Below are 14,826 nucleotides of genomic sequence, written 5' to 3' on the forward strand. Positions count from 1 at the left end.
CATAAACCATCAACCTTGTTTCACCAGTAATAAAATATGAAAAAACCTTAGCACTGATAATAAATGATTTTGACATTTAAAAAGTTAAAAAGATAAGCTTGAAGGCTCACAATCTGAGAAAAGTAAATTCATTGGTTCAAAAAGGTCAGAACATGAAATTGAAATTGAAAAATATTTTTTAAAGGCAAAAAAAATTAGAAAGAAAGTCAAAATGAAGAGTTTAAAAGGTCAAAATATAAAATAAAATTTGTAATGATGAAATTAAAAGTCAAAACATGAGTCAAAATTTAAAATTGTGAGTCTAAAAGGTCAAACTATGGGATTATGAAGTCAAAGTTTGGAGTTGAAAATATTAGGTTAAATACAAAATAATTGGTTAAAAAGGTCAAAATATCACTTAAATATTAGAATCATTAATTTAAAGCTCAAAATATTATAGGAGAAGTCAAAATTCTCAAAGTATTAAATAAAAAGTCAAAATCCTAAGTTTGAGTGACTTGTGAGATGCTAAATTGAAAATACAAAATTAAAACACAAATTTATTTCATTTCCCACATTCCGGGCTTCTTATCTAATCATTTTTACTCCTTACTTTTTCAGATTTTATGACTTAACAAGGATATCTCAAATCATCAAGGATAAATTCACATGTTTATACTTAAAGAAATTTGCAGACCTCAGACTGGTGGGCCAGTTATAACAGAAATATGAGATCATCATGCGGGCCGGATTTATCTGTTCCAAGGGCTGGATTTGGCCCCCAGGCCTTGAGTTTGACACCTGTGGTCTAACAGGACATTGTTTTGTCTATCCTTGAAATACACATTTATCTTTTGGCAACTTTAATTTATAAAATTTGCACCAACGTATGAATGCCCTGCAACAATGGAAGCCTTACAGTATCATCATACTGTACTTATTGTCTTAATTGATAAATAATATCACATGACAGGGGATTGACGAGCTGAATCTTACAAGATGACAACTGAAGAAATTCAAAGCACTTCTGACATTCAGTCTATCTTTACCACTCAGATGATTTCACTATAACAGTTATTCAAGCAGCGAATAGTAGTAAGCAGTAACAACAGAATACCGATATTTGCCTCACTGAGATCCTGTCTATACTAAAGTGTATTTTTCTGCTCTGGAAGATCCTATCTTTAACACAAAACCAGAATATTTCTGTGTTATCAGCTCTCAATGTTCTCAGCTTCAGCTATTTTTTCTCTCTGCTGAAAATAGTTCAACTTTTGGAACAGCGCTGTGCTCATCAATATCACTTCTCCTTCAGCAGTCAATCAAAACCAAGAAGGGGCGGGACTTCTAATATCAGCCATGAGAGTAACAATAGTGAAGGAAAACTGATCTGACTCGTCTTTTTGGTGAGAAATTTCCAAGTTTAGACTGCTGCTAATGCTTGGACATGAGTCTGTTACACTGGTGTTGTTTTCTATGTGAAATATATCAGTAATACAGAGCCATTTAAAGCAGACCCCAATTTGGAAGGACAAGTGCCATTGGCAGACAAAATGCATGTTTAAATCAGCTGAGAAACAGTGATATAAAATTCATCTGTAAGTTTTTGTCAGTTTGGACTATCATACAACTCCCAGGGAATCAAAATTAAATGCAATATTAAGAAAGTCCCACCTTGAATTTTACTTCAGTAATGTTTTACATACAGCTTTCCTTCTCCTTGCACAAGGTTGAACATCTTCAAAGTAAGGTCGACTGATCAAACTGAGCAATCAGGGGAGAAAGGTCTGAGTGAGAGAGGTGCCAGAGAACCTGATGGTCACTCTGACTGAGCTCCAGAGATCCTGTGTGGAGATGGGACAGTGTTCCAGAAGAACAATCATCACTGCAGACCTTCATTGATGTGGGGCTCTCTGGCAGAGTGGCTGGATGGGAGCTTCTCCTCACTTTAAAACAGCTTCAAGTTTGCAAAAAAGCTCCTGAGGGGCTCTCAGACTGTGAGAAACAAGATTCTCTCCTCTGATTAAACCAAGATTGCACTGTTTTGTCTGTATTCTCTACATTATGTCAGGAGGAAATCAAGCAGCCCTTCCAACTGTGAAACATGGTGGTGGCAGCATCATGCTGTGGGGGTGCAAAACACATAAGCACTTGCTTGGCTTTCATGGGGATTTTTTTGCAAACTCCAAGAGGACTTTCATGTGTATTATCACGCATGCATGCATAGCTGGGGCCTTCTATACAAAGATGTCTGCCTCCCCAAATCATGTTCAGTCAGTTTAATTCTTCACAGGTCATGCTGTGGTAGTACTGAAAGTACTGTCACTTACTCCTGATTGGTCCTGTCACTTTCTTACAGGGCCCAATCTGTTCATATGGGAGCTTTGTTAGTTGGATTTGTCAGTGACAGACACAGAAATGGGCTAATCCATTCGCTTTGCAAGGTTAAACCTTTGCTATATGGAAACACAAAAAATGCATGCCGTGTTGTACTGAACTGAACCATACCACTAGGCGGAAACAACCTATTAGAGTCAACCCACTTCTAGCTAGAGCAGCCACGGTATTGTATCGTCTCCATGTGTGGACAGTTTGTCTAACTGTGGACTGGTGAATACCTAAAGTCTTTGAGATCACTTTGGAATCCCTTCCAGTCTTATACAGTTCAACAACTCTTGATCAAGGGTCTTCTAAAATCTCTTTTTTGGGAGCAAACTCAAAAAGTTGAGTGGTTTTGCAAGCCAAAGTAGCTCTACGTCTGGCTCAAATCTGGTTTAACTGATCGGACTTCAGATGTGCTAACTCCTGACACCAATTAGCTTGTTTTGGAGTCATCAGCCTTACTTTGCTGAGCAGCACTGTAAATGTTTAATGGCTGTGTTCAATAAAGACTTAAAATATTATAGTTATTTGTCTGTATTAGGTCAAGAACATTGTGTTTGTCTGTAGTCGTGATTTAGATGCAGACCAGATAACATTCGATGACCAATTAATGCAGTAAACTAGATCATCTCAAAGGGTTCACACAATGGTGTGCGGGGGGGGGGGGGGCCAATTGTTGAAAAACGCGCCCTTAAGTGCCCTCTCGGGAGCCAAAAGAGCCAAAGCACACGCTAAAGTGCCCTATTGGGAGCCAAAACACATACTTTAGTGCCCTCCTGGTTAGCAACACGCACTTGACTGCCCTCTTGGATGAAAAAAACACACTAAACTGCCCCCTTGGCTGGTTAAAACATGATAAACTGCCCACTTGGGTGGCAAAAAGGCATGTTTAAGTACCCTCCTCATTGGCAAAGAACACTAAACTCCAGAAAATGATTAGGACCAAGAAATACTATGAAACATAACTGTTGCAATGACTTTTATGTTGGGCCCTTTTTTGATCTATATTGAGCCAGAACTATATCTCACAGAACCAGTTTGGATTATCTGGTGCTAATATGGTGTTAAAATGCACTAGAATACAGGAAATGGCATCTTCTTTATTGAAAATGTTCTGGGGGAAGACCCCCAGACCCCTTAGGGATTTATTTATTTATTTCTGTGTTCTTCACAGTCCAATGTTGTATCTGCAGTTCTTGTGGATGCTGATCCTAACTACAAACTAACTTGAGTAGTCTGTCTAGTTAGTCTGTTTTAATGCTATATAATGTGTCATTTGTATAACATATAAACATGTCTAAAGTGCCCTCGAAAACATGCGAAACTTAGTGCCCTCTTCAGTGGCGAGAACGCGCTGTATGTGCCCTTTTTTTCTTTTCGCCCCTGCCCTTGAAAAAGTCTGTGCATGCCACTGGGTTCACATACTTTTTCTGTCTAATGTATTTACAGTAGAGCGTACAGCAGTAGAAAGACTTTCTTTCCCACCAGGAGATGAGTCCATGACATCACATGAAAGCTATGAATTGAGGTTGCAAGTCTGGATTGTGCAAATGTGCCATCTGGCTTCTTTTTAACAGCCTAACATCTTTCACTGTATCAATTTTTGTCATGGAAAATTATTTGTACAGCTTACTATTAATCAGCACATGTTGGGACAACTTTTACAGGCATTAAATCTAAGTGCTGTTGCTGATGGTCTGGTTGGTTTTTGTAGGTCATGTGGAGCTGTTAGTATTAACTTAAGTCTGTTCAAACTCCTCACATGAGCTGTAAAGCAGCATTTCAGGCCGTGTTACCACCACAGCTAAAGATGTTACATCATACACTTACATGCATTGGACTGTAGTGTCAGACAGCTTTGGATTTACTATTTTAGGTGGTTTATTGCTCCGAACACATGAAGTTTGTTTGGCTAGAAGAGAATGTTTGAAGGTTAACATAAACCTAAATAAAAGAGTGCAGTGGATGGTGTCTAAATAAGTTCTAATCATAAAAGAGGAAACATATTTTTATCATGAGAAATGTCTCCTATGTGAATCCATCGCTTTCTGTCTGATGTACTGCAGAGAAAATGACCCAACAGACTGGATACTGTGCACAGATACTGCATTTTTCCTCTCTCTGTCGTCCATCTTCTCTGATCCTTGTCTCTCCGTTTCTCTGACTACCCCTCAGCTCAAAGGTGATGACTCACATCTAACAGCAGAAATAAAGGACCATTTTCCTCTCAGCATTTCACAAGAAAACAGGAGAGGAGGAGAGGGGGGATTTGGTGACCCTATCCATCCCACAGATTTATCAGACAGCAATATTGTTGAGTAAACAATGAATAAATGATGAGGCTGCATCCTCAGCCATCAGACTGCCACACAGTGGTCGATGAATTATTGATGCAGACGCTCCATATGATTACGCTAACTGTGAATGAGGGTACAAGTGTGTAAAATCAGGCCTCAGCACGTGTTTGCTCCATGCATTCATGTAGAGCTCCACCTGTTGCTGATCATTTCTGATGCGAACTCTATAAGAAATACATTCAATTTTAGATTGGTTTTAGTCTGCTTACCAACAGTAGGAGGAGGATGGGCTGGATGAAGAAAGCAGCAGACATTTTGACAGAAGCTTCAGTAGGGAGTTTCCTTTAAACACGGAGCTCTTACAGGCCTTCAGCTCACCTCGGGATCTGAAAAACACAAAAATGATAAGACATTAAGGGGCATGATCACATAAAAATCCAACCTGCTCCCAAGTATGCCTATCTTCCAAGTTCCAGTTTGCTTGACTGACGTGCACTGCGCTCGAGCACAGTGTACCTTTTTACAAGCATCTTTGTAAGCAGATCCTAACTGAAGAGCACTCAGATATTTTAACAATAGAAAATGTTAATGGCATCCCATTAAAACTCCACTGAAGCGCCTCAGAGTAAACATGAGATAAATCCAACTACTTTTTTCTTGTGGTCAATTTATATTGAATTTCATTCATTTACTTTGAAATATCAGCCTTTTAGACCCCTTTACTGATCACTGATTTAACTGAAAACTAAGGCCTGCCACACACTACAGGATTTTGAGCCCGATTCGGGGCAAGACTTGCTTCCCCTGACGATCGTGGGTGCGAATCCCGAGAGGAGCCTCGTCGCAAATGTCTATTTGTCTGAATAATCCTTGTGTGTGGTGTCAACACGATTGTTTTACTGCTCCAAATCGCGTCGTAGTCTCCAAAATCCCGAATCGTAAATATCAAACATGTTTGATATTTACGATTCTAGGTCATAGTGCCGCTGACGGAGTACTCACAACAACCAATGAGAGCGAGCAGACAGGGTAGCGTCACAGCCGGATCATACGTATTTACGTATGTTAGTACATACGCACTCCATGTCTGTTGGAGGCAAAATCTGATGGCTTTCGCTTCATTGCAAAGTTAATTCCGTAACTGTTCCAGACTCGTACCCTCCTCCCTAAACAGAAGACTGTGTTGACTCTCTTGGCTCTGTGAAATATGTTAGCAAATTAGATTTGCTTAAGGAGTACATGGCCCGTTAACCCTTTACCTACTGAACCAGCGCCAGGGCTGTGTTTTATATGTCCAGAGTATTATTACCGTAACTCTGTCAAAGTTTGTCCGATCAGAAAAGTTCCAACAACGTTGGAAAGCTGAGAATTGTGGTCATGCGCACATACATGGTTCATCACAGTACTCACAACCGTATGATGTGGGCATTCATTGCAAAACACCACAGCAAAACACCAGAAGTATCGCGAGACCACCACACAGATTCTCAACACTGTAACTCCTCAAAAGTTTGCTCAATCTAAAAAATTCCAACACTGACAGAGAGCTGAGAATCTGCTCAGGCAATATATGATGTGCGGTATATATATTACGGTAATGTCAACAGCACCACAAAAACAGCAGCTTTGGCAGAAGACGAGTGAGAAAGGAGAGTGAAGGAAGAGAGTAAAAGGAGAGCGAGTGAGAGTGGTGTGGTTTTTGTAACCTTAACCCTTTCTTTTGCTAAAAACTCAGTAAGTTTCAAAAACTCTAGGTCAGAGTCTCTTTTTGTTCTCCTTTTCCACCTTTGTACAGCACTCATTTAGTCCTTAGTTGCCTCACCGTTGTTATTGTTAAAAATCTTACTCTTGTTAATGAATAACTTTAACCTCTTAACATCTGGTTTCTATGTTACTTCTCTTTACCCTAACGAGCTGGTCGAAACACAGTAAAAGGCATTTATTCAAGATATTTGTCAGCATTTTTTCAATGCTTTAGATTTAAGTATTCACAGGAGGAATAGGTGAAGCATAAACAGACAGAGAGAGCTCTTAGTGACATGCTTCACTCCTCCAGGACGTCATCAGAGTAAACAGCCTCTCCTAGGCTGCCGTGTTCAGCTGTGGAAAAACACTCACACCATGCCTGCATGGTTCAGTGGTCCCTGATGCTCATCACTCCGACCAGTGTGAGTGAGACAGATGAAATCAGCCTGGACATCTATTCCGAACTGATTCTTAGAAAATTTAAACATTTTCATTGAGTAAAGTGAGATCAAGACTAGTCAGATGACAAGAAGGTGAAAATTAAAGACCCTGTAAAATGAAATCCAAATTTTTTGAATTAACACTCCAACTCTTTGGAACTCTCTTCCGTTGGGTCTAAGATCAGCAGAAACAGTTGATTCTTTTAAAAAGCAACTTAAGACCTACTTGTTTGGTCTGGCCTTTACTTAATCTGTTTTGTGCACTGTGTATTCTCTTATTGTACCTTTGCATTAATTGCTTGTGTTTCTTTCATCTCTTTGTAAAGCACTTTGTGACCTTGCTGTTCTCGAAAGGTGCTATATAAATAAACTTATTATTATTATTATTATTAGATATGTTGGAATATGGTTGCTGTAAACATGTGAAAACACTGAGATCTACATGTGACCTGACTCTGGATTGAGACCGTTAAAAAGTTTGTCCCCTCTATCCTGGAAAAACTAAACTTAGTTTTTGTCAGTTTTAGTTGTCATAGATCTATTTTTGTTAGCCTTAGTCTAGTTTTTGTCATGGAATAAAAGGCTGTTGACGAACAGTTTTAGTCATAGTTTCAGTCGACAAAATTAACACTGGTGTTGTTGCCACAGATCAAAAAATGGATGTCCACCTAACTTTATACTTCCTGTTTACTGTCACTGACAGTGCTGAGTTTGTTGTGCTTCCTCCTTTGGTCAGCTTCCCACAGCAAAATCTGTCAAGAAAATCTACAGAACCATCAGATAGTCTGAACTTGTTCAGAAGTGGGAAACTGACCCAAAATGAGCAGTTCCTGCAGTGTTACACAGTGTAGCTCAGTGGATGTTGATTGTGGTAATACTGTGCTTCACAGCAATACCATTGAGAAGTGGAATCATCCCACAACCAGTGCCTCGAGGACTACAGCCTGTGCACATTTGTGCCACCGACCCAGCTAATCTGGCACTCAGATTTTCCTTTTTAGTCCAAAAATTTTGAAATGACTAGATGAAAATTTAACTTTTAAAAGATTTTTTTTTTTTGGAAATCAAACAACGAGAATCAGGAAAAAAACAAAAAAAACAAGAGACATAAAAGTACATACTTGTCATTTTCCTTTGATTATTTCCTGATTCTTAATCTAATATCTAACTGCCTGAAAGAACCAAGAGCACAGTTTTTTCTACTGTTTTGCTTTTCTTTTTTTTTGTAACTGTATTTGGGAAACAGCATGTTTCTTGGTTTTTGATTACTCACTTCAAAAAAAAAAGTCCTTTGGCCATAACTACACTGACTTTCAGCAGTTGTAAACAATTGTGCCACCATGCACTGAGTGAAGGGACAGAAAATCTCAATACTCCATTTCCTAAAAAGTTGGTACACTTTGTCAAAGGAAACAACAGAAAGTGATGATTTCTTAAACTCTAATACTTCCCATTGAATTGAAAATATGACGAGGACAACATGATTACTGACTTTTTCAGGACTAAATATTTAGTTTGGAGCTGGGTGTGATACGTTGGCGTCATGTTTATAGAAGTAATATCTATTTGATCAGTAATTTCAGCCTCATAAAACTTCATTATTGTGTTAACATATTAATAACCTAACCTGAAATGCCACATAGACCATTTTACTCATGACATGTGATATATTTCTGATTATTGAAAACTAATGTGTTCATTCTTTTCACATCATTCTGTCATGAAAAACAATAAGCAGCTACAGTTGGCCTATCAATACACTGGCTGACTCTGTGCTCAAACATGTCGTGTTGCGTGTCTGTGAGGAGCCCGTGTGGATGAATCTGTGAGTCCTCCGCAGGCCCGGAGGGTTCGCATGAGTAAAGCCAAGTATCAGGACTGAGCACTCGGGCCCTGTCCCACAGGGAGGGCTCGGCAGCTTGGCATCACCGCTCCGACGAAACCCTGCCAGCTTCAAACCCCTCCCTCCTCTCGCCGTCGTCAGGAGCAACAGCTGAGAGCTGCTGAGTTTGGATCTGAGCTGAGCCACATGGATCTGGAGCCTCCTTCTGCTCCGGCTTCTGCTCCACTCCAAATAGAACCCCGTACATGTCATACCACACTAAAAACACTGAACCCATGTCAAAAAGTCAGCCAGATTTTAGAGAAAATTTAAGCAGAAGAATTTGATATCCTGCTCTTTGTAGAATAGCCCCATACAAACACAGCCTCCATTCATATGTTGTTTGAAAAGTCAGAGGCTGATGAACACAGACATACAACAAAAAATCAACACAATAAGACACAACACAACAAACCCAGACAGGACATGAATGGAGGTCTGCAGCTCTGCCAAGGCCACCATCATGTCTGCTGTTACTCCTCTATAGAAAGCTTTCATGGTGGCTGCTCAAGCACAAACTACCATTGATTCATTTCTGAAGAAAAAGAAACACTCACATGTTACAAAGCACCAAAAACCCTGATGGTATCTCACCCCGCCACAGTGGGAGTCGTCTCTGCGTGTGGGTGTGTTTGGAGTAAAAAGGCAAACAAAGTGAGAGCTTAACCATTAGAGAGTCACTTTCCCGTGAAAAAAGAAATCAGAACTTCTTCAGGGAGATGGCATCTTTAACAGGGACTAATGGAGCTGATGGAAAGGACTGGTGCAAAAGATGAGAACATTTATGAATAATCTCTGTTAAAGTATGTCTCTGCAGAACTCGGCTAACTGGTTTACACTTATAATCAGATGTAATTTGACTTTAACGTTATAAAATGTGACCATTTCTAATCATTAAAGCACAAAACAAATGCAGGCATGACGGCTGTTCTAAAAACCCACAGTTACGTGAGCGACTGGAGCTGGCTGTTGTTCTATGCAGATGACGCCACGCAGCAGCAGAGATCTCCAGATGGGGGCAAAAAGTGATTTCTGCATAGAGAAGTGCGACCAAAACACCACATTTAGAGTTGTTCATGACTATGCCAAGCATTTCTTTAAATGAAATGCATTTATGTTTTAGTCACATTTTAGTCATTTCTACCCTTTTTGGTTTTAGTTTAGTTTTAGTTTTAGTAAAAACTCAAAACATTTTAGTCTTAGTTTTAGTCCATAAAAAGTCCTCACATTTTAGTCTTTACTTTTAGTCCAAGCATTTATTTTCTTGCCTAAATTTGGTACCAAATCATGGTAGTGTGTTCTCTGCACCCTGCCAAACCTGGGGTCCCTGCTTGCTACAGCTTAGAGGCAGAAGAGCTACAGATGTGTTGCATTTTGATTTACCTACAGTGGAGAAATATCACAGATTTTGAATGTCTGACATTTTAGTCTCGTTTTAGTCATTTTGACGAAAACTAAACTTAGTTTGTGTCAGTCTTAGTCATCAAAGATCTGTTTTTGTTAGTTTTAGTCTAGTTTTTGTCAAGGAAAGACAGACTGTCGACGAATAGTTTTAGTCGATGAAATTAACACTGGCACAAGATTAGCAATAGCAGAAATGAGCACAATCTGAGTAAAGTAAGAAGATGCCTACATATCAGACATAGGCCAAATCATAGCTGAGCTTGGCTTATCTATTAAAAGCCAAAATAAAACCAAATGTAGAGTCATTTGGGATCTGAAAGAGCCGGCTCTTAATGCTGTTCACTGAGGTAAGTGATTTGGATCACTTAAAACATCTTGAATTCCCGTCATTTGTTAAGTGGAAGTAAGAAACTTGCAGAGCAAATATTGTCTTTCTCTAAACCAGAGAACTCTGAGCCAAGAAAAAGTCAAAGCCAGTTTTCTGTTCTTGAAGGCTTCATTCACTGTGGACACATGCTTCAGAATGAGGACTAACAGATGGATTGATGTCTGACAGCAGGCACCATTCATCACTCACACAGGCTTCACAGAAAGTGAATGATAGATGGAGCGTAGATTAGTGTAGACAGTGTGACCACGCTCCAACAGGGCAGCCTGAAACCACCAACACCTCCCACACTGCACCATCTGAGAGCAATCCATCAAATCTAATTTATTGTTGCTTCTGTGGTGGTTTTTAGGCTTCCAGTAATGCAGATTGATGCAAGGGATGCAAATCAGTGTTGTTTAAGACTTAAATCCACGTCTGCTTCTATAATAAGGGTTAGATGAAGTATGCATTTTGCAATAGAGATGTACTAATGCACATTTCTGATACAGATGTAAGAATAAATGATCTTTTTGTGAAGAAATTGCAAAAAAATTATACCCAAATCATGTTCACACTCAGATGACTCATTGCAAAGGTGAAATCCATCACAGTGCAACGCTTGAAGTCACTGAGCTCTTCAGAATAACACATTGTCTATCACAGACGTTTGCAAATGGAGACTGCATGCACACCTGTGGCAACAGGTCTGATTGAAGCAATGTGTGGCCAAATACTTTTGTCCATATAGTGCTGGGGTGTCAAACTCAAGGCCTGTGGTGCAGTTATACCCGGCTCACCAGATCTGTGATATCTTTATTAAGACTGGCCTGCCAGTATGAGGTTTGCAGATTTCCGCCAGTATAAAAATGTAAACTTAACCTTGATGATTTATAACATCCTCGTGAAAAAAGTGAACAGTAAAAATAATGTGATAAAAAGTCAGGAACGTAGGAGAAATTTGTTTTTTCTCTTTATTTTCAATTTTGCATCTCACAGTTAAGACTAAAAGTTCTGTTTTGACTTTTTATTTCATATTTTAATCTTTACATATCATAACTTTTACTTTCATCTCATATTTTTACCTTTTGAATTATAATTTGAAATTTCATACCCTATTCTGACCTTTTCAAAGTCATGATTTTGACTCTTATCTCATTTTTTTACTTTTAAAATTCCTATTTTTTTTATATCATATGTTGACTTTTAAAACTCAAGATTATGATGTTAATTTCATATTCAACTGTTAAATATCATGGTTTTGAATTTTATCTTAGTTTTGCTGACCATTTCAACTCCTGACTTTTAATTTTATCTCATATTTTGACTTTTAAAACTCATGAATTTGAAATTTTATCTCATTATCCGACTGTTAAAATTTATGGTTTCAGTATCCTACCTCATATTTTGCCTTTTAAAAACATTTTGACTTTAAATCTAGTGTTTTTACCTTTAAAACTTATAAGTTTTGCTTTTTATCTCAGGTTTTGAGTTTTTAACTTCTCATGTTGACCTTTTAATCTCAAAATCATTTAGGTTGACACTCAATGGTTAAATATTGACCCTGTTAGGCCCTCAGATTAGACCCAAATTCAGACTCCAGCCCCTGCTGTGATTGAGTTTGACACCCCTGATATAGGCTAGTGGAACTTAAGTCACAGGATATCATTGCTTAAATAAAGTCAATAACCCAGCATGCTTTGCTTTAATCACAGAGCATCATTGCAGCCATGTTGTTGTGAAGGCAGAAGGGAAAAGTACACTTCAGCATTGACTTTGATAGATATTGTTTATAGTTGTCCACATTTTTAAAAACCCCCAGCGTTTGCGTCAATGTGTGTGTCGGTGTGTATTAGCGGAGCAGCTTCTCAGGACTCTCCTCCCTGAGCTGTAATCAGAGGCTTAATGAGTCTCAGCGGCTTTCATGTTCAACACTGTCAGCCTCAGAGTGTGTGTAATGTTTGATGCTCCGTCTGAAGAGCACACACACAATTAAAGAAACACACACACTCCAAACTAAACATTTCAGACACACTCTTTACTTTTGGTCAATGCTACGGAGTAAAGAAACAACAGGAATAAAAACTAAAAAGGAGAAGAAAGGGAAGAATCAGTGGCTTTCTAAAAATGTGTGGGTGAAAAGAGAAATCATTCCTCCTGGGAGACGAGGAATTAATCCTCTGAGGAATCAGCGGGAAAAGAGAGCAAGGCTCTCTTAATGATCCCTTACCTATAACCAAGGAAAAGCTTTGAAAAGCTGTGATCAGACACATCATTAGCGGGAAAAGGAGAGGGAAAGTTAGAGGGAGAAAGTCCAGAAAGAGGGGGGAAAGAGAGGATGAGGAAGAGAGGAACAAAGATGGAAGGAAGCTGAGGAAGAATGATGTAAAAACAGAGACTGTACCAGGAAAAAAGGGTGAGGAAGGAGGACGAAAAGGTCAGGAAGAATGCAACTAGAAGAAGAATGAAAGTCATGAAGGAAAGAAGGAAGGAGAGAAGAGAAAGTAGAAAAGACTGGCAAATAAAAAGCAGCACAAAGGATATTTGCATTGTTGATACAAAAAGCAAAATGCTGTACTAGTAACCTGTCACGCCAGATGGGTGTTGAAAATCTTCACTACTAAGCGTTGGGGAAAGTGCAGAGGATTTGAATAAAAACTCGGCAGTGTGATTGGATGAACATTCTGTCACAACTTTACGGGCCAATCAGAGCAACTAAACAATTGACGCAGGCATGACCGAGGTGTGTGTGCGCAGCCACCGAGGAATAACGCGAACCATGGCGACTGTAGACATGTCAGTACACGACTTTTGTCACTGCTGTTCTTTGTTCTTCTTTTAACAAAGAAATGTCGTCAAGTTCTGATAAAACTGGTGCTTTAGCAGCATCCACGCTAATGTCTTCCACCATAATTGCACCGGCCTCTTGTTGCTGCTTGCTTATGTCACGACTCTGCTGCACCTGAGAGTACTGCCCCTCGACGCTGATTGGTCCTGTCACTTTCTAACCGGACCCAAACGGTTCAGACAGGAGTTTTGCAAGATGGATTCGCCAGTGAGAAACAAGGAAACGGGTGAATCCATCTGCTTTGCAAGGTTACCCTACTAGTAAAAAGAAGAAAATGAAAAAGAAAGAAGTAAAGAGGGAAGACAGAACATGGAAAAAAGAAAGGAAAAGGGAGTTAGAAAGATAGCGGGATATAAAGGACCTTCAACTACTCTCCAATAGTTATGACCCTGTGACGTTTTCAATCGCCCAACAGCAAAAATACATTCAGAAGGAAGCAGTGTTACAAACAAGGACTGAAGACTAGGTCTGGCGACCTTTGACCTCCAAATCTTGTCATTCATGCTTGATTGAGAGTGAACATTTGTGTATAGTTTAACAAAAATCTGGCAAGGTATTTTTGAGTTATTGTTCCAACAGGTAAAGGATGGACACAAGATTATCAGTTCATCCTTTTGTCAGAACAAAGTTTGAAGAAAATGTATCAAAGATAATAAAACTATTGTCTCGACAACAATCAACAATGGCCTGGAAAGCAAGGGATGGTATGAGACCATATGACCTTTACCTTTCACCTATGACCTCCAAAACTGAATTACTTCACTTTGGGTCAAGGTAAACATTTGTGGAAAGTGGCCCATGTATGGATGGGCAGTCTGAAACATAACAGCTCTGGCCTTGGCTATCTCTGGCTATCTCCTCCTTGGCGGGGTTGTAAACCAGCTATGTGCATACCGCCACCTGCTGTTTCAGACTGAGTAAATACGCAAGTGGACCCGGGCACGGTTCGACGATGCTAGTGTGAAAGCAAGCTGGGGGGGGAGGGGGAGGAATCGCACTGTGGCATGGCGTGAAAGCACAACCGGGCCTAATGTGAAATCGCCCTTGAATACACATATTTGAAAAATAGTATCCATGCAAAAATCCTTTGAAATAACTTAGAAATATCTAAAAGAAATATGAGTGCAAGTTCATAAAAATAAGTACATTTTTACAAGGCTATTCAATTTTATTATCCCAAAAAACCCAGTCTTTCCCATGGCATGATGTTTTGACCCACCCTGGCACATGTCACATGACATCACTTGTTGATCACTATACTCTTAATCACTCGGTCCATAAATATGTTAATTTTTGTCTGAAGAATTTTTTATCTAAGTTCATGACTTAAAGGGATATTTCAGTGTTTTTTGAAGTTGGGCTGTATGAGGTACTTAGCAGTAGTAGTGGCATTAGCCTCCACTGTTTCAGAGCACTGCTCCTTAAAGAAAGACTATAAGAAACTTAAAGACGCTAGGCTGTACGGCGTAACAGAAGGGTAC

At 39.3% G+C, this 14,826-nt stretch overlaps 1 protein-coding gene across 1 annotated transcript in view; it reads right to left on the bottom strand.

Moving 5' to 3' along the window:
- Nucleotides 1-8,964, bottom strand: part of adcyap1r1b (adenylate cyclase activating polypeptide 1b (pituitary) receptor type I) — a 29,579-nt gene extending 20,615 nt beyond the window's left edge. Inside the window, exons 1-2 of the mRNA XM_041791352.1 lie at nt 8,820-8,964; nt 5,037-5,044 (exon numbers count right to left, since the gene is read on the bottom strand). Of these exons, the coding sequence (XP_041647286.1) occupies nt 5,037-5,044; nt 8,820-8,964 (153 nt within the window). The remainder of the gene's footprint in view (nt 1-5,036; nt 5,045-8,819) is intronic.
- Between the last annotated feature and the right edge of the window lie 5,862 nt (nt 8,965-14,826).

Source organism: Cheilinus undulatus, linkage group 7 (genome assembly GCF_018320785.1).
Source record: "Cheilinus undulatus linkage group 7, ASM1832078v1, whole genome shotgun sequence".
NCBI lineage: Eukaryota > Metazoa > Chordata > Actinopteri > Labriformes > Labridae > Cheilinus > Cheilinus undulatus.